Source organism: Polyodon spathula, chromosome 16 (assembly GCF_017654505.1).
Source record: "Polyodon spathula isolate WHYD16114869_AA chromosome 16, ASM1765450v1, whole genome shotgun sequence".
NCBI classification, from domain to species: Eukaryota; Metazoa; Chordata; class Actinopteri; order Acipenseriformes; family Polyodontidae; genus Polyodon; species Polyodon spathula.
The window spans coordinates 34,526,437-34,542,768 of record NC_054549.1 but is presented as its reverse complement, the minus strand read 5'-3'; the positions used below and the strand labels follow the sequence as shown (position 1 = coordinate 34,542,768).

At 33.9% G+C, this 16,332-nt stretch overlaps 1 protein-coding gene across 2 annotated transcripts; it reads right to left on the bottom strand.

Annotated features, from left to right (window-relative positions):
* Positions 1-4,661: 4,661 nt before the first annotated feature.
* Positions 4,662-15,516, bottom strand: LOC121328815 (sodium- and chloride-dependent GABA transporter 1-like). 2 transcript variants are annotated; one of them, XM_041273895.1, is made up of 15 exons: positions 15,152-15,516; positions 13,525-13,929; positions 13,128-13,259; positions 12,685-12,785; positions 12,439-12,548; positions 12,211-12,343; positions 11,480-11,614; positions 11,289-11,392; positions 10,409-10,533; positions 9,756-9,868; positions 8,862-8,993; positions 8,479-8,581; positions 8,176-8,276; positions 7,730-7,897; positions 4,662-6,712 (listed from the first exon to the last, which is right to left on the bottom strand). In XM_041273895.1, exons 2-15 carry the CDS (start codon positions 13,760-13,762, stop codon positions 6,608-6,610), a joined length of 1,800 nt encoding a protein of 599 aa, XP_041129829.1. In that variant the 5' UTR covers positions 13,763-13,929; positions 15,152-15,516; the 3' UTR covers positions 4,662-6,607. The 2 variants fall into 2 exon arrangements, with proteins under 2 accessions (XP_041129829.1, XP_041129830.1); XM_041273896.1 differs by having other exon boundaries at positions 13,525-13,870.
* Positions 15,517-16,332: the final 816 nt, after the last annotated feature.

Here is a 16,332-nt window from a genome sequence, read left to right as displayed (position 1 = left end):
ACCAGCAGTGTGAATCAACACGACTGTCCTTCTGTATCAAGAGGTCTACAGCCACATCACACCAGTTACAGTAAACTGGAACTCTTATTTTCCACTCTGCCAGCAGTAAGAGACACATTACTCATGGTGGATTTCTTAGTGAATCAAGCAAGCAGTCTGAGGCGGAATGAACAAGAAGAAGCCTTTCAACTGACATCAGTCGTTAATTAACCTGGATATATTTCTGTTTTATATATCTGCAGTCTTTATTACCACTTAAAATGTGGTATCATTATTGTATACCAAAGCAAATTTAAAAAAAGCTAATTCAAAGAAATGTTTCAGCTTTTTCAAATATACAAAACAAAAACATATATACAATTGTTTATGTTCCTAAAAGAACGGTTCTTTATTTACATACTACAGCTACTGTATAGAATAAATAATACACTTGGATCACATTAGTATAGGTTAAGGTTGGCTTTCTTTTATCACGTTCTCCTTGCCTGGCTATTCCCCATTAAAAGTATATTATTACTCAAATAACAAATATTTTACACAGAAATGAACAGAGGCAGGCAAAGGAAGTTTTGATATCACGTTTAAATGTTATTATTCTTCAGACAGCATAATTAAGTAATTATGTATATAAAACCTTTCAAAATATATTTAGAATATTTTACTATAACATGTTTGTATTTCCTGTACATTATTACAATTAATTCATATTATGCATAACAATGCGAAACAGCTAGCCCCACCACAATGGGTAATGCAGAAACAATTTCAAAAGATGGGTTATATTAACCTATCAAAGTACTAGTCTGTATCTGTAACATTTAAAATGATTTATTCAACGTGGCATTTTTTTTCCCTGTGCCAAAAATCAAAAATAAAAATTGCACCCCAGAATGCATAAGCACAGTTAGCAGACTGTCTGTTTTGGTTATACCAAAAACCAAGAGGCATGACAAAAGGGCAAAATAATTTGCTGTTTTGAGGGGTTTTTTATTTTTATTTTTTTACTTTCCATTGTGATGGTCAATTGCATTTGTTTTACTGACAATATTTACCGTCTACATCAGCAGTGTAAAATGGTTGGCTGGCATCGTCTTCGTTGGTTTCTGTGAATCCTGACAGCTCAGTTAGAGTAATGGCTCCATCTTTGTTTACATCGTATGATTTGAACTCTGTTGGCAGCTCTGGAGTGGTCAAAGTGGTGTTTAGAAAAGAACAGAATGTCCCTCTGCAAGCTCACATCATCGCATAAGTTAAATAGAAGCTATTCCTCCAAAAGCTTTAACTGCAAGTCTGTAACCTTGTATTAGGATACTAAAGGAATATTTAAAGGTGCAGAAGTCCATTTTAAATGAAATCTGTTCACTGTCTTGAAAAAAAATATCACAGATATAAGCAGGAATGGGGGGAGGGTCATGCTTGTGTTGAAATAATGAAACATAGACTGTAATTCATGTCATACATCGTTACACAGCTGATCGCTGTGTTGTCACTTGGCTCTTTGTACATTAGAAATGTATTATCTTGTCTTTAGAAGCATTTGAACTAGATGGCTGCATGATGACTTGTATGGTTATTTATGACAACCTGAACTTTGCTAAATCCGCCAGGCATTAAAATTACAGACAAATGCTGATCAGTGGTAAGACTACATTGATGCATGTTTAAAAACTATATCAGGTATATTCTAACATGCTACTTCAAATCCTGAGAAGGGACTTCAATGGCAAGTCACAGTACTTGGCCTTGGACCTGAATTGATTTTTAATTGTAATAAGGAACCCTTAGTAATTATAAGTCACACGGCGTGTCTCTCCGTCTACAGAGACACGGTATTGTTAATCCATGCAGTGCCTAGTATTTCATGCTTCAATTTTATGGTTTCCAAGGCAACTCCTGTATGTCAACCAATCAAAGCAGTTGCTTCAGAACAACGAATAGAAAATGACGACCTAAATCAGACGAAGAATTGTAATGGTTGAAAATAAATCTTGGGATGCTGCAAGTAAAACCATCTTCAAATTGTGAGGGTTAAAAACGGTTACAGTCCAATTTAGAAAAAGAAAAAAAAAACACATCTCATCTACTTAGTACAGTTAAGATAGCAGATTAATATTGTTGCCTACATAGACTTACATATTAGACACCAACAGCAGTTTAATTGAGACATTCTGATATTATTAAGCTACATTAATCAGAAGGTCTAAAGAGCTCAGCTTTACTACATTATGCTGAAATCATTTGCCACAATATATGTTCAAAATAAGAACAAACAGAAAAGAGGTTAAATTATAAACACAAACATGAAGAATCACAAAACTATTTCAATGTTTTAAGCATTGGGAGGACTAAAGTATAAAAGACCCCTTCTGTTGCTTCTTCCATACTATATCTGCCACAGTGTATATATGTATGCACTATGTCGTAAATGTCATCACAAACACATTAATAGATTTAAATATAAATAAGTGAGTGTAGTTACCATGACATCAAAGGCCTATTAGTTCCTCCACTGTTTGTTTTCTTTCCTTTGACAAACATACCAAAACATTGGAAAGTTGGCTCTTAATATACAGTATATAAACTGTGATGCGTCACTGATGGGAGGAAAGATTCTTTGGGAAAGGACAACCATGATCAGAAGAGGCACCTACCCACACTTGTAAAGAGGGGGGCCGCATCTCTAGGCGAGATGGTCTCTTCACCTGTGAAGTCATGTAGTTCTGGCCCTTCTGTGCTTTGAAGCAGGGAGGAAAAAGCAAGGCCTCAAGGGAGGACAAAACTGCCAGAAATAAATTACTCTTCATTGCAAACCTGTCTGGTTTTAAAAGATAAGACATTATCTGTGTTCAAAAGCATCCCTTCCTTTGCAGAGACCAAACAAAAGATAAAACAATTACTTGGAAATGAAAAAAGATAAGCACAAAGAAATTCTGGGTGCTAAGGAAAGAATAATTTCAAACTTGTTGACGTTAACACCAGCTGCTTTGAGTTAGAAGCTGTTTTTTGCTTGTTAAAACAGGCAGCTCAATCTGTCAGGTACTGTTGGCATTTATTTAGTCTAGGTGGTCCAATTTAGACACAGCTATCAACTTGGATAAAACAAAAGATCTAATGATCTATCATATTATTCATATCCATCAATAGAGATGTCTACCTTTAGCTTAGGGTACTGCCACAATAATTATAATATATATAATATATATATATATATATATATATATATATATATATATATATATATATATATATATATATATATATAATAAACGTGCATTGTCTTGACCTCCGATTAACTGGATTATCAAAGTGTTGCAATTCTCTAAAATGTCCATACATTTCTGTAACTAACAAATGAACACCTAACACCACACGTACTTAACTTAATCAGATTTCGGGGAAAAACAAACAAACACAAGCACAAAATACTATCAATAACGAATTAAACAGTGTCCTAATAACACTATGTAACACAATTTTTGTTCCTGGGTAGTAAGTGTTATTTCCTAATTGCTTATGCCTCAAAAGTATAGAAAATGGCTGTTATTCCCCACAAAGTTTTTCAAGATTTACGATTATACTGTAAAAACTACTCACTTCTAAATCTTTTGTAGTCATTTTTGTATTACTTTAGTATAAATACATGTTAATTTGGATTCATATGTTGTTTTTTTCGGACTTTATGTGAACGAAAAAGACACACATTTGCCGTTTTCCCATTGCAAATAGTGATATTTTGAAATATCACTGTCCTGGTCACAAAAGCAAAGTTTGTGGGGAATAATGACCATTTTCTATACTTTTGAGGCACAAGCAATTAGGAAATAACACTTACTACCCAGGAACAAAAAAAAAAAAAAAAAAAATTGTTACACGGTGTAATCAATGCCATATACGTTTTTTGTTTTTTGGGGGGTTTTTTTTAGAATGTTTTTGTTTGCCATAATATGTAAAATGGCTAATGTCCAATGCTTTGGGTATAGCGATTTCTAATACAGTATATAAGTATGTTTTGAATTACAGCAAACTCGCTACGACACTTTAAAAAAAAAGTTGTTACAGTTAAGTGAACTTCTGATTACTTACTTCAGTTGTTTGAAAAATAACATCCATAACATAGATTTGTTAATATAACCGTGAGATTTAAATAATATTTCTCTCTCTCTCTCTTTTTTTTTTTTGCATACAGATGTTTTGCTGTACCAGCTATATATCTCCGTGGAGTGAATTAGATTACAGTAGTTGATCGTGTTGAGGGCTGGTGTTACATTTTCACTGGGAGGTTTTCTTTGTTCTTAAATTACAAATGTGCCCTTTTATGGCTATGACAAGAAAGAAGATATTAAAAAAAAGGATTTTTAATATCTACAAGATAAGTAAACAAATACATAAATAAATAAATAATGTCAATGAGAATCACATATGCCTCTCAACCTTTCAAACACTGTGAGGTTATTAAATTAGTGCTGAATTCGTCAGTTTAAGTGTAATCATTGTTTCAGATGACCATGAAAATGCTACTATAATATTGCATTAATTTTCATTCCCCTGAGATCAATTAAAATAGTACAACCTTTGACTGGATAATCTAGTAGCAATTTTTGTCAATAATATATATTTTTTTTACAGTTAGACTGTTACACAAAGACCAATCAGACAGCACACAACATAATAAAGTCTTTATTTGAAAGTCTGTAAACATATATGACAATCATGCTTTTTTTCATATAACACAATTCTAGACATTTATATGGTATATTATTTTTTATAGATTATTATACATTAGGCCCATGAAACAGTCAGAAATATACAAAACTTTTTTTTTTCTACTAGACGTATGTTTGTTTTTTATTATTATATTTCCCTTAGTTATGTGCTTACGTTTCTGAGATCAACATATTATTGCAGAAAACAGCAAAGAGAAGATTATTTTTTTTGTTTTACATTTAGACAAAAAAAAAAAAAAACTCCAACCCTCATACAGACACTTACAGTTACATGTTTTACACAGTACAGTTTTACAACATGATTTAAGAGATAAAACTGCAGTATGGTAACTTTATACAAAATTCACCGGACGTATATTCATTGCACATTTTAGTTATATAGCTTTGTAAAGAAAAAAAATGACTTATTAAACCAGATCCCTGTCACTTATAGCTGCCATAGAAGCAAACTAACATGTTCTCAAAGTAGATACATTGGCAATTGTTTGTGGATTAAAGCTATGTGCTTTCAACTGGTAAACTATATAAATAGGGACAATAAACATTTTAAAAAGTCAACTCTCTCTAGATATTTATTGCCAACGTACTGTTATTAATATAGTTCATATAAAAATCAAAACATCTTTTGTTGACCTGCAGTCTGCTGACAATTGTTGCTATAACTGGTACCCTTTCTGTTAAGCATATATTTAAGAGATTTAAAAAAAAAAAAAAAAACTTGCAGTCATTCAAGTAAACTGTGGCTTCAAAAAAATTGATTAATTGTTGGCTTAAGGCCTTCATAGCACATATTGATATAACAGTTTCAAAGAAATGTGGTCACTTCCACCATCTCTTATTCAGTTCATTACCTGAGGATTGGCACATTTAATGAAAGAAGCAGGTTTGGATTTTCAGCTCATGGGTCGTCACAGTTTAAATGTTTCGCTTATGAAAAGATCTTTATCAGCCCCTGCTTCACAATGATATGGTGAGGTGCTTTTTTTGTTTTGTTTCATCAAATCTAGATGTTACACAGAAAATGTCTTTGCGCTGTGAAATGTGAAAAACCAGCAATTGTTAAAAAGAAAAATCAATAACATACAAAGTTGTTATAAAAGTAAGATACAAGTTTAACAGTCTTTCCCAATGTTAATCTCATTCGGTGGCAGGTGCTTGTTCATTTTAAGGGTTACCGGTAATAGCTGTCAGTTCTGGCCATGTACTAAAGAAGTATTGGTCCCAGCCCTCTGGGTGAAAAAATATGTTTGTGTTACAAAATACAATCCCTTGGAATATAAAGATATTCCAGCCACATACATTTGACCATGCTTGTTGCACATTCCCATAAAAAGCATAGCTCATAAATCCTTAGTTTCCAAACTTAACCTTATATTGCTCTTACGTGCCTTTTAAATATGTGTATTTAGCTCTTGTTTGTAAAGTGTTACTAATTTTCTTAATATACTGTACAATCAAACATACTCTATTCTAAAATGATTACAGTAATAGTATGTAGTTGTATAGCTCAATAACATGTAAATACAGTATCTTAAAAGTTAGCTTGACATAATTGTATCACATTGGGCCTTGTGGTGTCCTGTGAATTAACATATTCTACACCAGCATCCAATTTCAATTGCATTACAAATTACATTAGTTCAATGGTTATAGTTTAACGTTTTAGAAACCCTAACAGTCTACATTTTGCATATGCAATACAAGCTATCACTAGGACATTGCTGGGTAGGTTTTTACAGATGAAAAATGAAATAAAAGTTTTGTAATCAGGTTAGTCAAATTTTGCCCCTGGAGGTAGGTAAATATTTTTCGGACATGTAAGTCCTTGGTCACGTACAACCATGATTACTTTTTCTGCATTAGAGTTGACATTTTAAACAGGTTTAGATGTAGGCTTCTTCGATGGCAGGATTGGCATTCTCAGCTTGCTCCGGGCCATTTTCTTGATTCTTAATATCTTCTGAAGGCTGAATCATTTGTCGAAGGCGCTGGAAGCACATCGTTTAAAATTATATAGTTACTGTATCACATGTACATTGGTTTTCCTCCTGCATAATACACAGATCTTACTTGTTTATTGATATATGTATTTATTGATCATGCCTCAAGCCTGCCCAGGTGGGACCTCCCTCTTTCTGAGGTGAGGTGAGGGAGAATTTAAGTCCTTATGACCATTCAATCCTTGCGTTCTTTGAGACTGCCAGTAAAGCTGGCTGGTCAATTTTCTTGAATAGTGCTGTGGTTTGTCCACAAAGTTGGAACTACTTAACTGATTTCACTTGTGAGATGGATTCAAACTCAAGGGTGCATAACTGACTAGATTTATTTAAATCCCTGCAAATATGTACACTGTAGATTGATTTAAAGAAAGTTATTTAAAAAAATATATATTTTTGCATTACCTTAACATTGTACACGCATGCCTTTTTAAAATGTTGTTAACCATTTTCAATTGAAATATTGCCTGCCACAATCTTCTTAATTTATTAAAGACACAATATTGCAATTTAAAACAAAACTAAAAAATGCTATGGAAATGTCAATACCACAGAGGCTGTTACAGGCAAACAAATTTAAAGCCATGTTGTGTAAAGTTGTAACTAAAGTTCAATATATATATATATATATATATATATATATATATATATATATATATATATATATATATATATATATATTATATATAGAATGTATAATAGAATGTGTTAAGCTTAGCCCATAGTTATTGTGTTAATTTCCTAATTGATATCAGTTTAATTGGGGTTAATATATGGACATCTTGAGGTATACTACTGAACTGCAGCAATGCTTGCACATCTTTGAAACTGGAAAAGAAACTAGGACTTTGGGATATAACGCAACCCTCTTCATCGGAACTGGAGAACTGTTACACAACCCAGTCAAACTCCTCTTTATCTAAATGCCTGTTAACAAAAAAGAAATAAAAATCCATTGGCATTCTACTGTATTTGATTTTATCAAAATTATAGAGAGAATTTCCTTACCTCTTTTAGAGAACCCTTTAGCGTGATGAATAGGTAAATCATAAAGCCAGGGATTAGGAGCATGGAAGAGAGAGCCATGCACCACCCAACCCCTTGACCCCATGCTGGGAAAACGTAATTGTTCATAGTCAGTGGAACCATTTGGAAAGCACTGAAGAAGAACACACCCTGGGGTAGAGGAAATGGAAAAGGGTTACACAAGAGGAATTGGAATGCATATAAATGCTGATTTTTATTATCCTTTTTTTATTGCATTTAGTATGATTGTCATGCAAACTTTCAATGCTTTTGAGACAGAGTTCCATCAGGCGGATTTGGATTCCACCTGATTAAGGGAGCTCCTGTATGTGCTTTTGAAGGCTTGTATGTATGTGAAATTAACAAGCTTGCTTCTTTGCATCACTGGGCCACTGTGTTTCATAAAAGAAAAACAAAAGATAACTTACAGCTACAATTAAAGGAGTGAAGATAGACCAGCACAGTTTCCACCAGATACATGGCCTGTATCCAACCATTTCTTCAATGTTGTCATAAAATCTGTTAACACCTTCAAAAGACACAAGAGAGAGGGGGATGACCTAATGTGTTATTACAAGCATGCATGGAATGTATTTCAATAGCTGCCACATTACCATTGCTAGGCTTTTTTGTTGAAGGAGGTGGGGACCGGACTGCCTTGATGAGACTCAGTATGAGGGAAGGGCAAATTTAGTTGACTTTACTATCTGTCAGTATAAGTTAATACATACCATAACACCAGGATATAGAAATGCACTCAAAGAAGACCAGAAACAGGAGACACATTCCACTGGCAGAGTAGTAGTCAAACAGTTTGAACACGTAGATCCCACCCTGGTGACATTACAACATTGTGTGTTGCTGCAAAGTTCTTTTTGTATTGCACGTAATGTTCATATTATAATATTATTGTAAATTGTTTCTCTTGGTTGTTATTGAAAGCAGATTACTGTATACAAAGAGCAAGTTCTAGTTTACAGAAGAATAGTACACTTAAATTAGAAATATAACAGAAGAATGCTGGAGACTTTCATAATAGTTATTAGCTTAAATATATATTAATATGTGTGTGCATTTTTAAGTGTCAGACATAAATAATAAGGATAAAGTTTACCTGAGTGATATTTGATAGCCCGATTAGATATGACACGAAGCACACAGCTGCAATAAAGATCTCTCTTCTTGGACGCAGAAGCTTTGGAAATTCATCAACCAAAGCTGTTATGAATCCTTCCACTGTGCAGAACTAAGAAACATATTATGCAGATTATTAATCATATTATATATATATATATATATATATATATATATATATATATATATATATATATATATATATATATATATATATATATATATATTACCTCTAGCATTTCTGCAACATTATGTATAAAATTATAATGACCACTTTAAACGGGTATAACATCCCTTACAAATCTTTATATAAATACAACAGACATTTAATGAAATGGCTTCTCAATCCTTGCCCTTGGATACCTCTAAAAGCCAAGTTTTTGTTTCCTCCTTAATTAAATAATTTATTTTAGAAAATTGGTCATGGCAGTTTGATAATCCACACAATAATTACCACCGAAGCTCTGAGACTGTGAAGTGTAATCTGGGAAAAGCAATGGTATCATTTACAAATAAACTACTTAGTTAAAGGAAGGAACAGTGGCATTATTTTCTTAAACTTCAGTTAAAATTATGAGGAAGGCATCTAGCTACAACACGTCTGTGCTTGCATGTTTGCCATTTTTAAAAAATAAATAAAGTCATCTTTTTTAAAAAAGATGTGAAGTGAGTGCTAGTCTTCTTCTTGTAACATGTAATATTTCTCTTTGACCAGGACACCTGCAGTGTATGCTATAAACTGAGATTCCAAGTGTTCTGTGGAGTTGAGCAAACACTTTGATCATTTATCAGCTAAACATTACAGCACTCTTTTCTTCAAAATTAGATCCTGTGAGTGTCAGTTTAGAAATAAAGAAATGCAGAACACATTTACCTGGCTGTCAATCCCAAGCATAAGCAGCATGGAGAAGAAAAGAATGGCCCACAGTGGAGATATGGGTAACTGCGTCACTGCCTCGGGGTAAGCTAAAAAGGCCAATCCAGGACCTTGACAAATATAATATAATTATAAATATAAATATAATTGAAATGTGGTGTCATGGGTCTTAGATATAGCCACAGTGAGAGAACATATTCTGGGAGATATTGGGCTCATATTTGTAACGCATTGTACAATGGAAATCAATTGTTTCGGGTTCACAAGGTCTGCTTAGTTTGTTATGTGAATAGAGGTGATCATTTGCCTCAGTGGGATGCCATAGAATTAGCAGCTCCCAGGGGAAGACACTATTGCAAAGAAATGGGAACAAACACATTTGAAGCCAGATTCTTCCTCCAGAGAAGATAATGCGTTGAAAACCAATGGCCTAAATTGAATATTTATTCACTGTATGGTTTCATACTACAAAACAGGAAATATGTATTGCAGAGCTAAATTACAAACACCTCATTTTCAAATCTGATGTAAACATATCCACCATATTATCAGTGTATCAAATTATAATTAAAAACAATGTTATTATACTGATGAATTATTATACACAGTATATGCCTGGTTAATTTAATAATTTATTAGGAAAAAATTACCTGATGCAGCAACATCTGCTATTGGTCTCTTTGTGACATTGGCCATAAAGCCGACTATGGAGAAGATGACAAAGCCAGCAAACATACTGGTAGCGGAATTGATGCAACACACAATAATGGCATCCCTATGGATCAGGAAAAAGCATAGTATTTATTTCCATTTTGCAGATGACCACATTCACTGACATTTCTTAAATTGATATATATATATATATATATATATATATATATATATATATCTTAGACAAGGATGTAATTTGTGCAATAACCAAAATGAAATGGCATTTGGGATTTATAGAATATAAAAATATTTTAGTTTTGTATGCACAGTATATTTTCTGGAGCCCATTATCCAAGTTTACCATGGTACATTTGCACAGGAATTGAATAGTTTTCCCATGCCTTTCCCAAGCTTCTACCATGTATTTATTTACCACAGTAGACCATTTTTTAAAAGATCTTTTACCTTGCCTCTCTGGGCTTTACAATACATGCTTATGCATTACCATGCTTTCATTATGCTTTTGCTATGGGAAACTTTTAGAAGGAGAAGTCTATTAATTGTCAATAACCTGGATCAATATTATTATACTATTGCTATTGTTTTATTTATTTATTTATTTAACGTGATAGATGTTATTTATGGTTCTGTGGGCTACAAAGATTGTGATTTTAAAACTGAAAAAGCACAGTGCCTGCAATGTCACCTTCAGGGGGTGGATAGCTGTCCAGAAAATCAACTGAACCAGACTGCTTACATGCCCCCATTAGTCCGGTTATTTGACATTGTACTGCATACATTTTCATTAGTCTGATGGGAATAGTTTTATTTCAACATTCACCATTATTATTTGCACAGGATTCTTTTTTCCCCACTTACTTGTATACATTGTTATGGAAAGGGTTGTAACTTCCAAGGGCAATCAATGAGCCCAGCCCCAACCCATAGGAAAAGAAGATCTGTGTGGCTGCATCCAGCCAAACCTGAGAAAGGTAAAGTACATGTTTTAACAGGGCACAACCAGCAAGGGCAGGATGCTATGTGAGAGATGGGAATCCTGGGAGACATACCTCGGATTCTTTAAGTTTACTGAATTCAGGAGTGATGTAGAACAGGATTCCTTCCTTGGCACCAGGGAGAGTCACCCCACGGATAAATAAGACGAACAGCATGATGTATGGGTAGGTGGCAGAGAAGTAAACTACCTGGAAAACAAAATGATCTGGACATCATTTTAAACAGAAAAACACTGTGTTATTAAGCTAGCCTGGTGACGTAAGTTAAGTATCTATTTTGGGAGGGGCGTGAGGAGCGCGATGGGGGTGGGTGGGACTGCATGTCAATTTACTAATCGTCTCTTAGTCACCCCCACCCCCCCTCAAACAAAGAGAAAAAATAGGAACTTTGCAAAAATTGGTAAATTAGCATAATTGTATTAAAGAGAGGGTTTTACACCACACCAATTATCATATATATGTTAGAAAAATGGGTCTAGTCAAGGGATTTTTAAAACATGGATATGTGGATATATAGCAGTGAGGGTTGCATTTTTTGTGTTATTATTGAATGTTGGGCAGGTAAAGGTCTCCTAATATTGTAATTATAATATTTGAAATACCAGTAGACCCAATACATTTTTACATTTTTTACATTTTATTATTTAATGTGATTAAATGTGTGTACTTTACCTACATTTCAAGTTGTCTACACCAGCACCTCATTAGATAAAATAGATTAGATTAAATATGCTTTGAATATGAAGAATCCACATGCTTTAATATGTTCAACACCTATCCCTCACCTTTCCAGTCCAGCTAACACCTTTCCAGATACAAAAGTACACAAGAACCCATGCAATTGCGAGGGTTATTGCTAATGGCCACCGGATTTGCCCTGGTTGATCCAGCCCATCTGTCATCTGATGCATGTTGCGTCTACAAAAAAACAATTGCAAAAAAAACATAAAATATCTATACCCCTCAGCATGGAATGCATTTTTGTAACATTACAAAAAATGATAAGATCTTACTCCCAAAACTCCGTGACTGCACTTGTAAGGTTGGCGGTATTTACAATAGTGTAGTTTGTATAGCATCGATCTGTATTCCACGGGTTATTGCAGCTTTGCCAAGGAAGCTCCTGTAAAACAGTGTATTAAGTGACTTTTCAAAAAAAACATGAAATGATTTGAGAATCCTTAAGCAAACTGTTTTCACTGGTATAGATGATAGAATATCATTCTATTTGAATTTACATGGAAATAAAAAATACTTACAGTGGTAAAGGAGTTATACAGGTAATAAATAGCCCAGGAAATAATCACAATGTAGTATATGTTTAGCCAGAAAGACAGGACAGCAGCAGCTAGACCCACACCTATTATGCAAAAAAAAATGGATTGTACAGTTAAAATAAGGATGATTCAAACAGTAAATGATCCTATTCAATAAAACAGTATCCTGTGTAAACATATAGAATCTGCACAATAAAATGACAAATCATCCAAAGCATATATAATATTAAAATATACTATGTTAGGCTACCCATATTATTTTACTAAAGATTGATTTGAACAGTAATGTGAAATGTCGTTTCCATTACAATTAAAGTGTGATGTCCTTTACATATTACAGTGTGCAGAATAAATAACATGAAGCACGATATGCATTCAATTGCAATGGTTGAAAATATAATGATTTCAGTTTTAAAATATAATACCTTTGAACATAGGAGCTAGTTTCCAGACTCCAAGTCCCCCAATGGACGTGTATTGACCAAGGGAGCATTCAAGCAGAAATAGGGGCATTCCAGCAAATATGAGAGTCAGAAAATAAGGAATCAAGAAGGCCCCTGGATAGAAAGTAATAGAGAAATATTGTATTTTTTTTTTACATTTCTAAGACATGACAAACAATTGTAATTACAGCATTCTGTTAAACGTTTTTGTTTGTTTGTTTTAAACAAAACCATTTTGTTAATATATGAACTAATTTTAAAATCAATTTAATTGTTCGTCCACCTTTATAAATATTGGAATATTGGAAGGGCGGGTTAAAGGACATTCTGTACATTACTCCTTTTTAACACTCCTTGAAGCAAACGAAATCATGTTTACCTCCACCATTTTTGCCACACAGATAAGGAAATCTCCAGACATTGCCCAGCCCGATTGCATAGCCCACGCAAGAAAGAAGGAAATCAAATTTTCCTTTCCAGTTTTCTCTCTCGGGAAGCGCCTTTTTCGTCTTCTGCACTTTCACCACTAGCGTTTTTGGTTTGTCATTAGCAGGTGGCGTCTCGTTAACCTCTGTTAAGATATGTCCATCTGTGGTTTTAGTACCATTTGTTGCCATGTCTCTTGGTTTGGCAAAGGTCCTGGCAGACGGACGGGAGATTTCAGAACCAGACCACGTAGACAGCAGCTTCGCGGTTCTTTACCCAATTTTGGGACCGACAAATAACTGGAAAACAAATAGGCGCTGATTCAGCTTAATAAGTGTCACCCAGGAAGACGTTTAACCTGAAAACAGATATGGGATCGTTAGCATTAAGTCTTATACACAAATCAGAGTGTTATACACAAATACGAGCACCCCCTTTCTTTTAAAATACCCCCCTTCAAAATTAGGAATGTTTCATATTATTAACCAGCCGAAATATACTACTGGACAAGATCTACAAGAATGGTTACAGTAATAAACATAACTAAAATATACTGTTGATATTGCATTCTTTAAAGCGTAGAAGGTATTAGCTATTGATGCAATGTGATGTGTTGCCAATGAGTACCTTTAGTACTCAGCGCTACCAAATATTCTACTGACCCCACTGCTTTCATGTACAATTAAAACATATTTAAAATAAAAACACGTGTGATAGCTCTTACACAATTTCCCCGCAGATTTTCTTTTAACGTTCAAAACACCTGACTTAGCTAAAAAAATATCTTATCAAAGAAGGAAGTTAAAAAAAGACAATAATGGTAAAAAGATTTTAAAGATCAAGACCAGCTACATGTATCAAGTCCATACACAACCCCTTTAGCACTGTGAAAACCAAAGCAAAACACGTCACCCACTATCCCTTTACTATATAAACCAAAGCAAAGCGAATTGCATATGAACGCGCCAAACACTACCCTTAAAATTTCACCGGATTAATAACGATTTTAGCTTTCCAAAAACACATCATTGTGCATGTTAACATTTTAAACTGATGGTGAATTTCATATCATTGTCTTAAAATACCCAGCCATGGTCATTCTTCCCTCCCCCCTTTGTCAGCTTCGTTTAAACTCTTTTCAATTGGTTTGCACATAGGTAGCTTTTTTTAAGGAGACAGATGAACGTTGTAGTTGTGTAAATGTTTTCGCTACTTGCTAAATTAATTTGATCATGTTATGTTGCTCACAGATCTTCCAAGGTAGTCTATTCAGTGGCTTTGACATACATTGAAAGTGACAGGATTTACTGTGACCACTGAAACACCAGTCATGCTACAAAATAAAAAAAAAAGGATTATAGTGTGCAAATAATAATATAATTTAATCTAGGTATCATTTAAGGAAATACTGGTACAAATAAACGCCTTCCTTTTTTCTACAAAACTTTATATACATTTTTTTTTTGGCAAAAAAATAAATAAAATAAATCCTAAAAACAAGTATAACTTCATTACTTCCAAATGTTTTATTTTTATGTACTGTTTTCATTATTGATTAGAAACCAAACAGAAATACTCACAGCAAAATTGTCTTATCTGTCAGTGCGTTGGTCGCGGAGGCGTCCGCTATTTATTCTCGAAGTTAAAGTAGTGGGACCATTCAAAGAAAGTTTTTTTTTTTTTTCCCCCAACAACAATAATAATAAAAAAAATGCTTTTAAACAACAATTGACGTTATCCCGGGGGGGATGACAATGTGCGTCTATGATAGCTGCTGTCCACAGGTGCGTGGTGCTGAAGGAAACCCAACACAAAGAAGTAACAGCTTCTCCTCGTGCAACCGTCTAACATCAGCAGCCACAAACGTTACATGAATCCCCACTCTCATCTACATAGCGTCAATGTCATCTGGAAGTCAGCCCTCCCCGTGTACAACATATCCACCACTGAGATCGCAGCGTGTTTTCCACTGGAGCATGTTCGTGTCTCAAGGCTTTATTTGGTTTGGGTTTTTCAGTTATTGTGTTATTTTACAGCATTTGATACTGGGCACGGTCAAATGGCGCCGTATGTAATGCGGCTTTGAGTTTGATCAGATGTGACAATTCTTAAAGTTTTTTTATTTTCATTTTATTTTTTATTTTTTTGGAGCGGGTTCACATTTATCACTCAGTTAGCCTACTTGTGATTCTGATTTTCAATACAATGGATGCCATCTGATGCTACATAGGAGCCTACTAACGTACGTTTTAGTACCGTCTGATTTTCAAACAAGATGTAACATGAAACAGCTGTGCACTTATATGCATATGTAGGAAACAAGTTAATACTAGTAAAACTAGATTTATTTTGAACGTCTGAAATTAAGAGTACAGTATGCGTTTTAAACCAATATCAGCTAGCAGCGGTTAATAAAAAATAAACAAATAAATAAACAAAACAAAACACTATTATTATTATTATTATTATTATTATTATTATTATTATTATTATTATTATTATTATTATTATCCACCAAATAATACCTACTTTATATAGGCTATGTAACTCGTTGTTATCATTGTTTATTGAACAACAATGACAGGGTAAAACACAACCATATTTGCACCCGTCACGAAATACTGGAGGCAGAAACAACGAGCTTGTGCAGAAAATTGGTTCTGGAGAGCAAACCGTAAACTCATTTTCTGCCACACAATCAGCTATTTGAAACTGGCAGATTACAAAAATGATGTCAACCGTAGTCTGGTTTCTGGCAAAA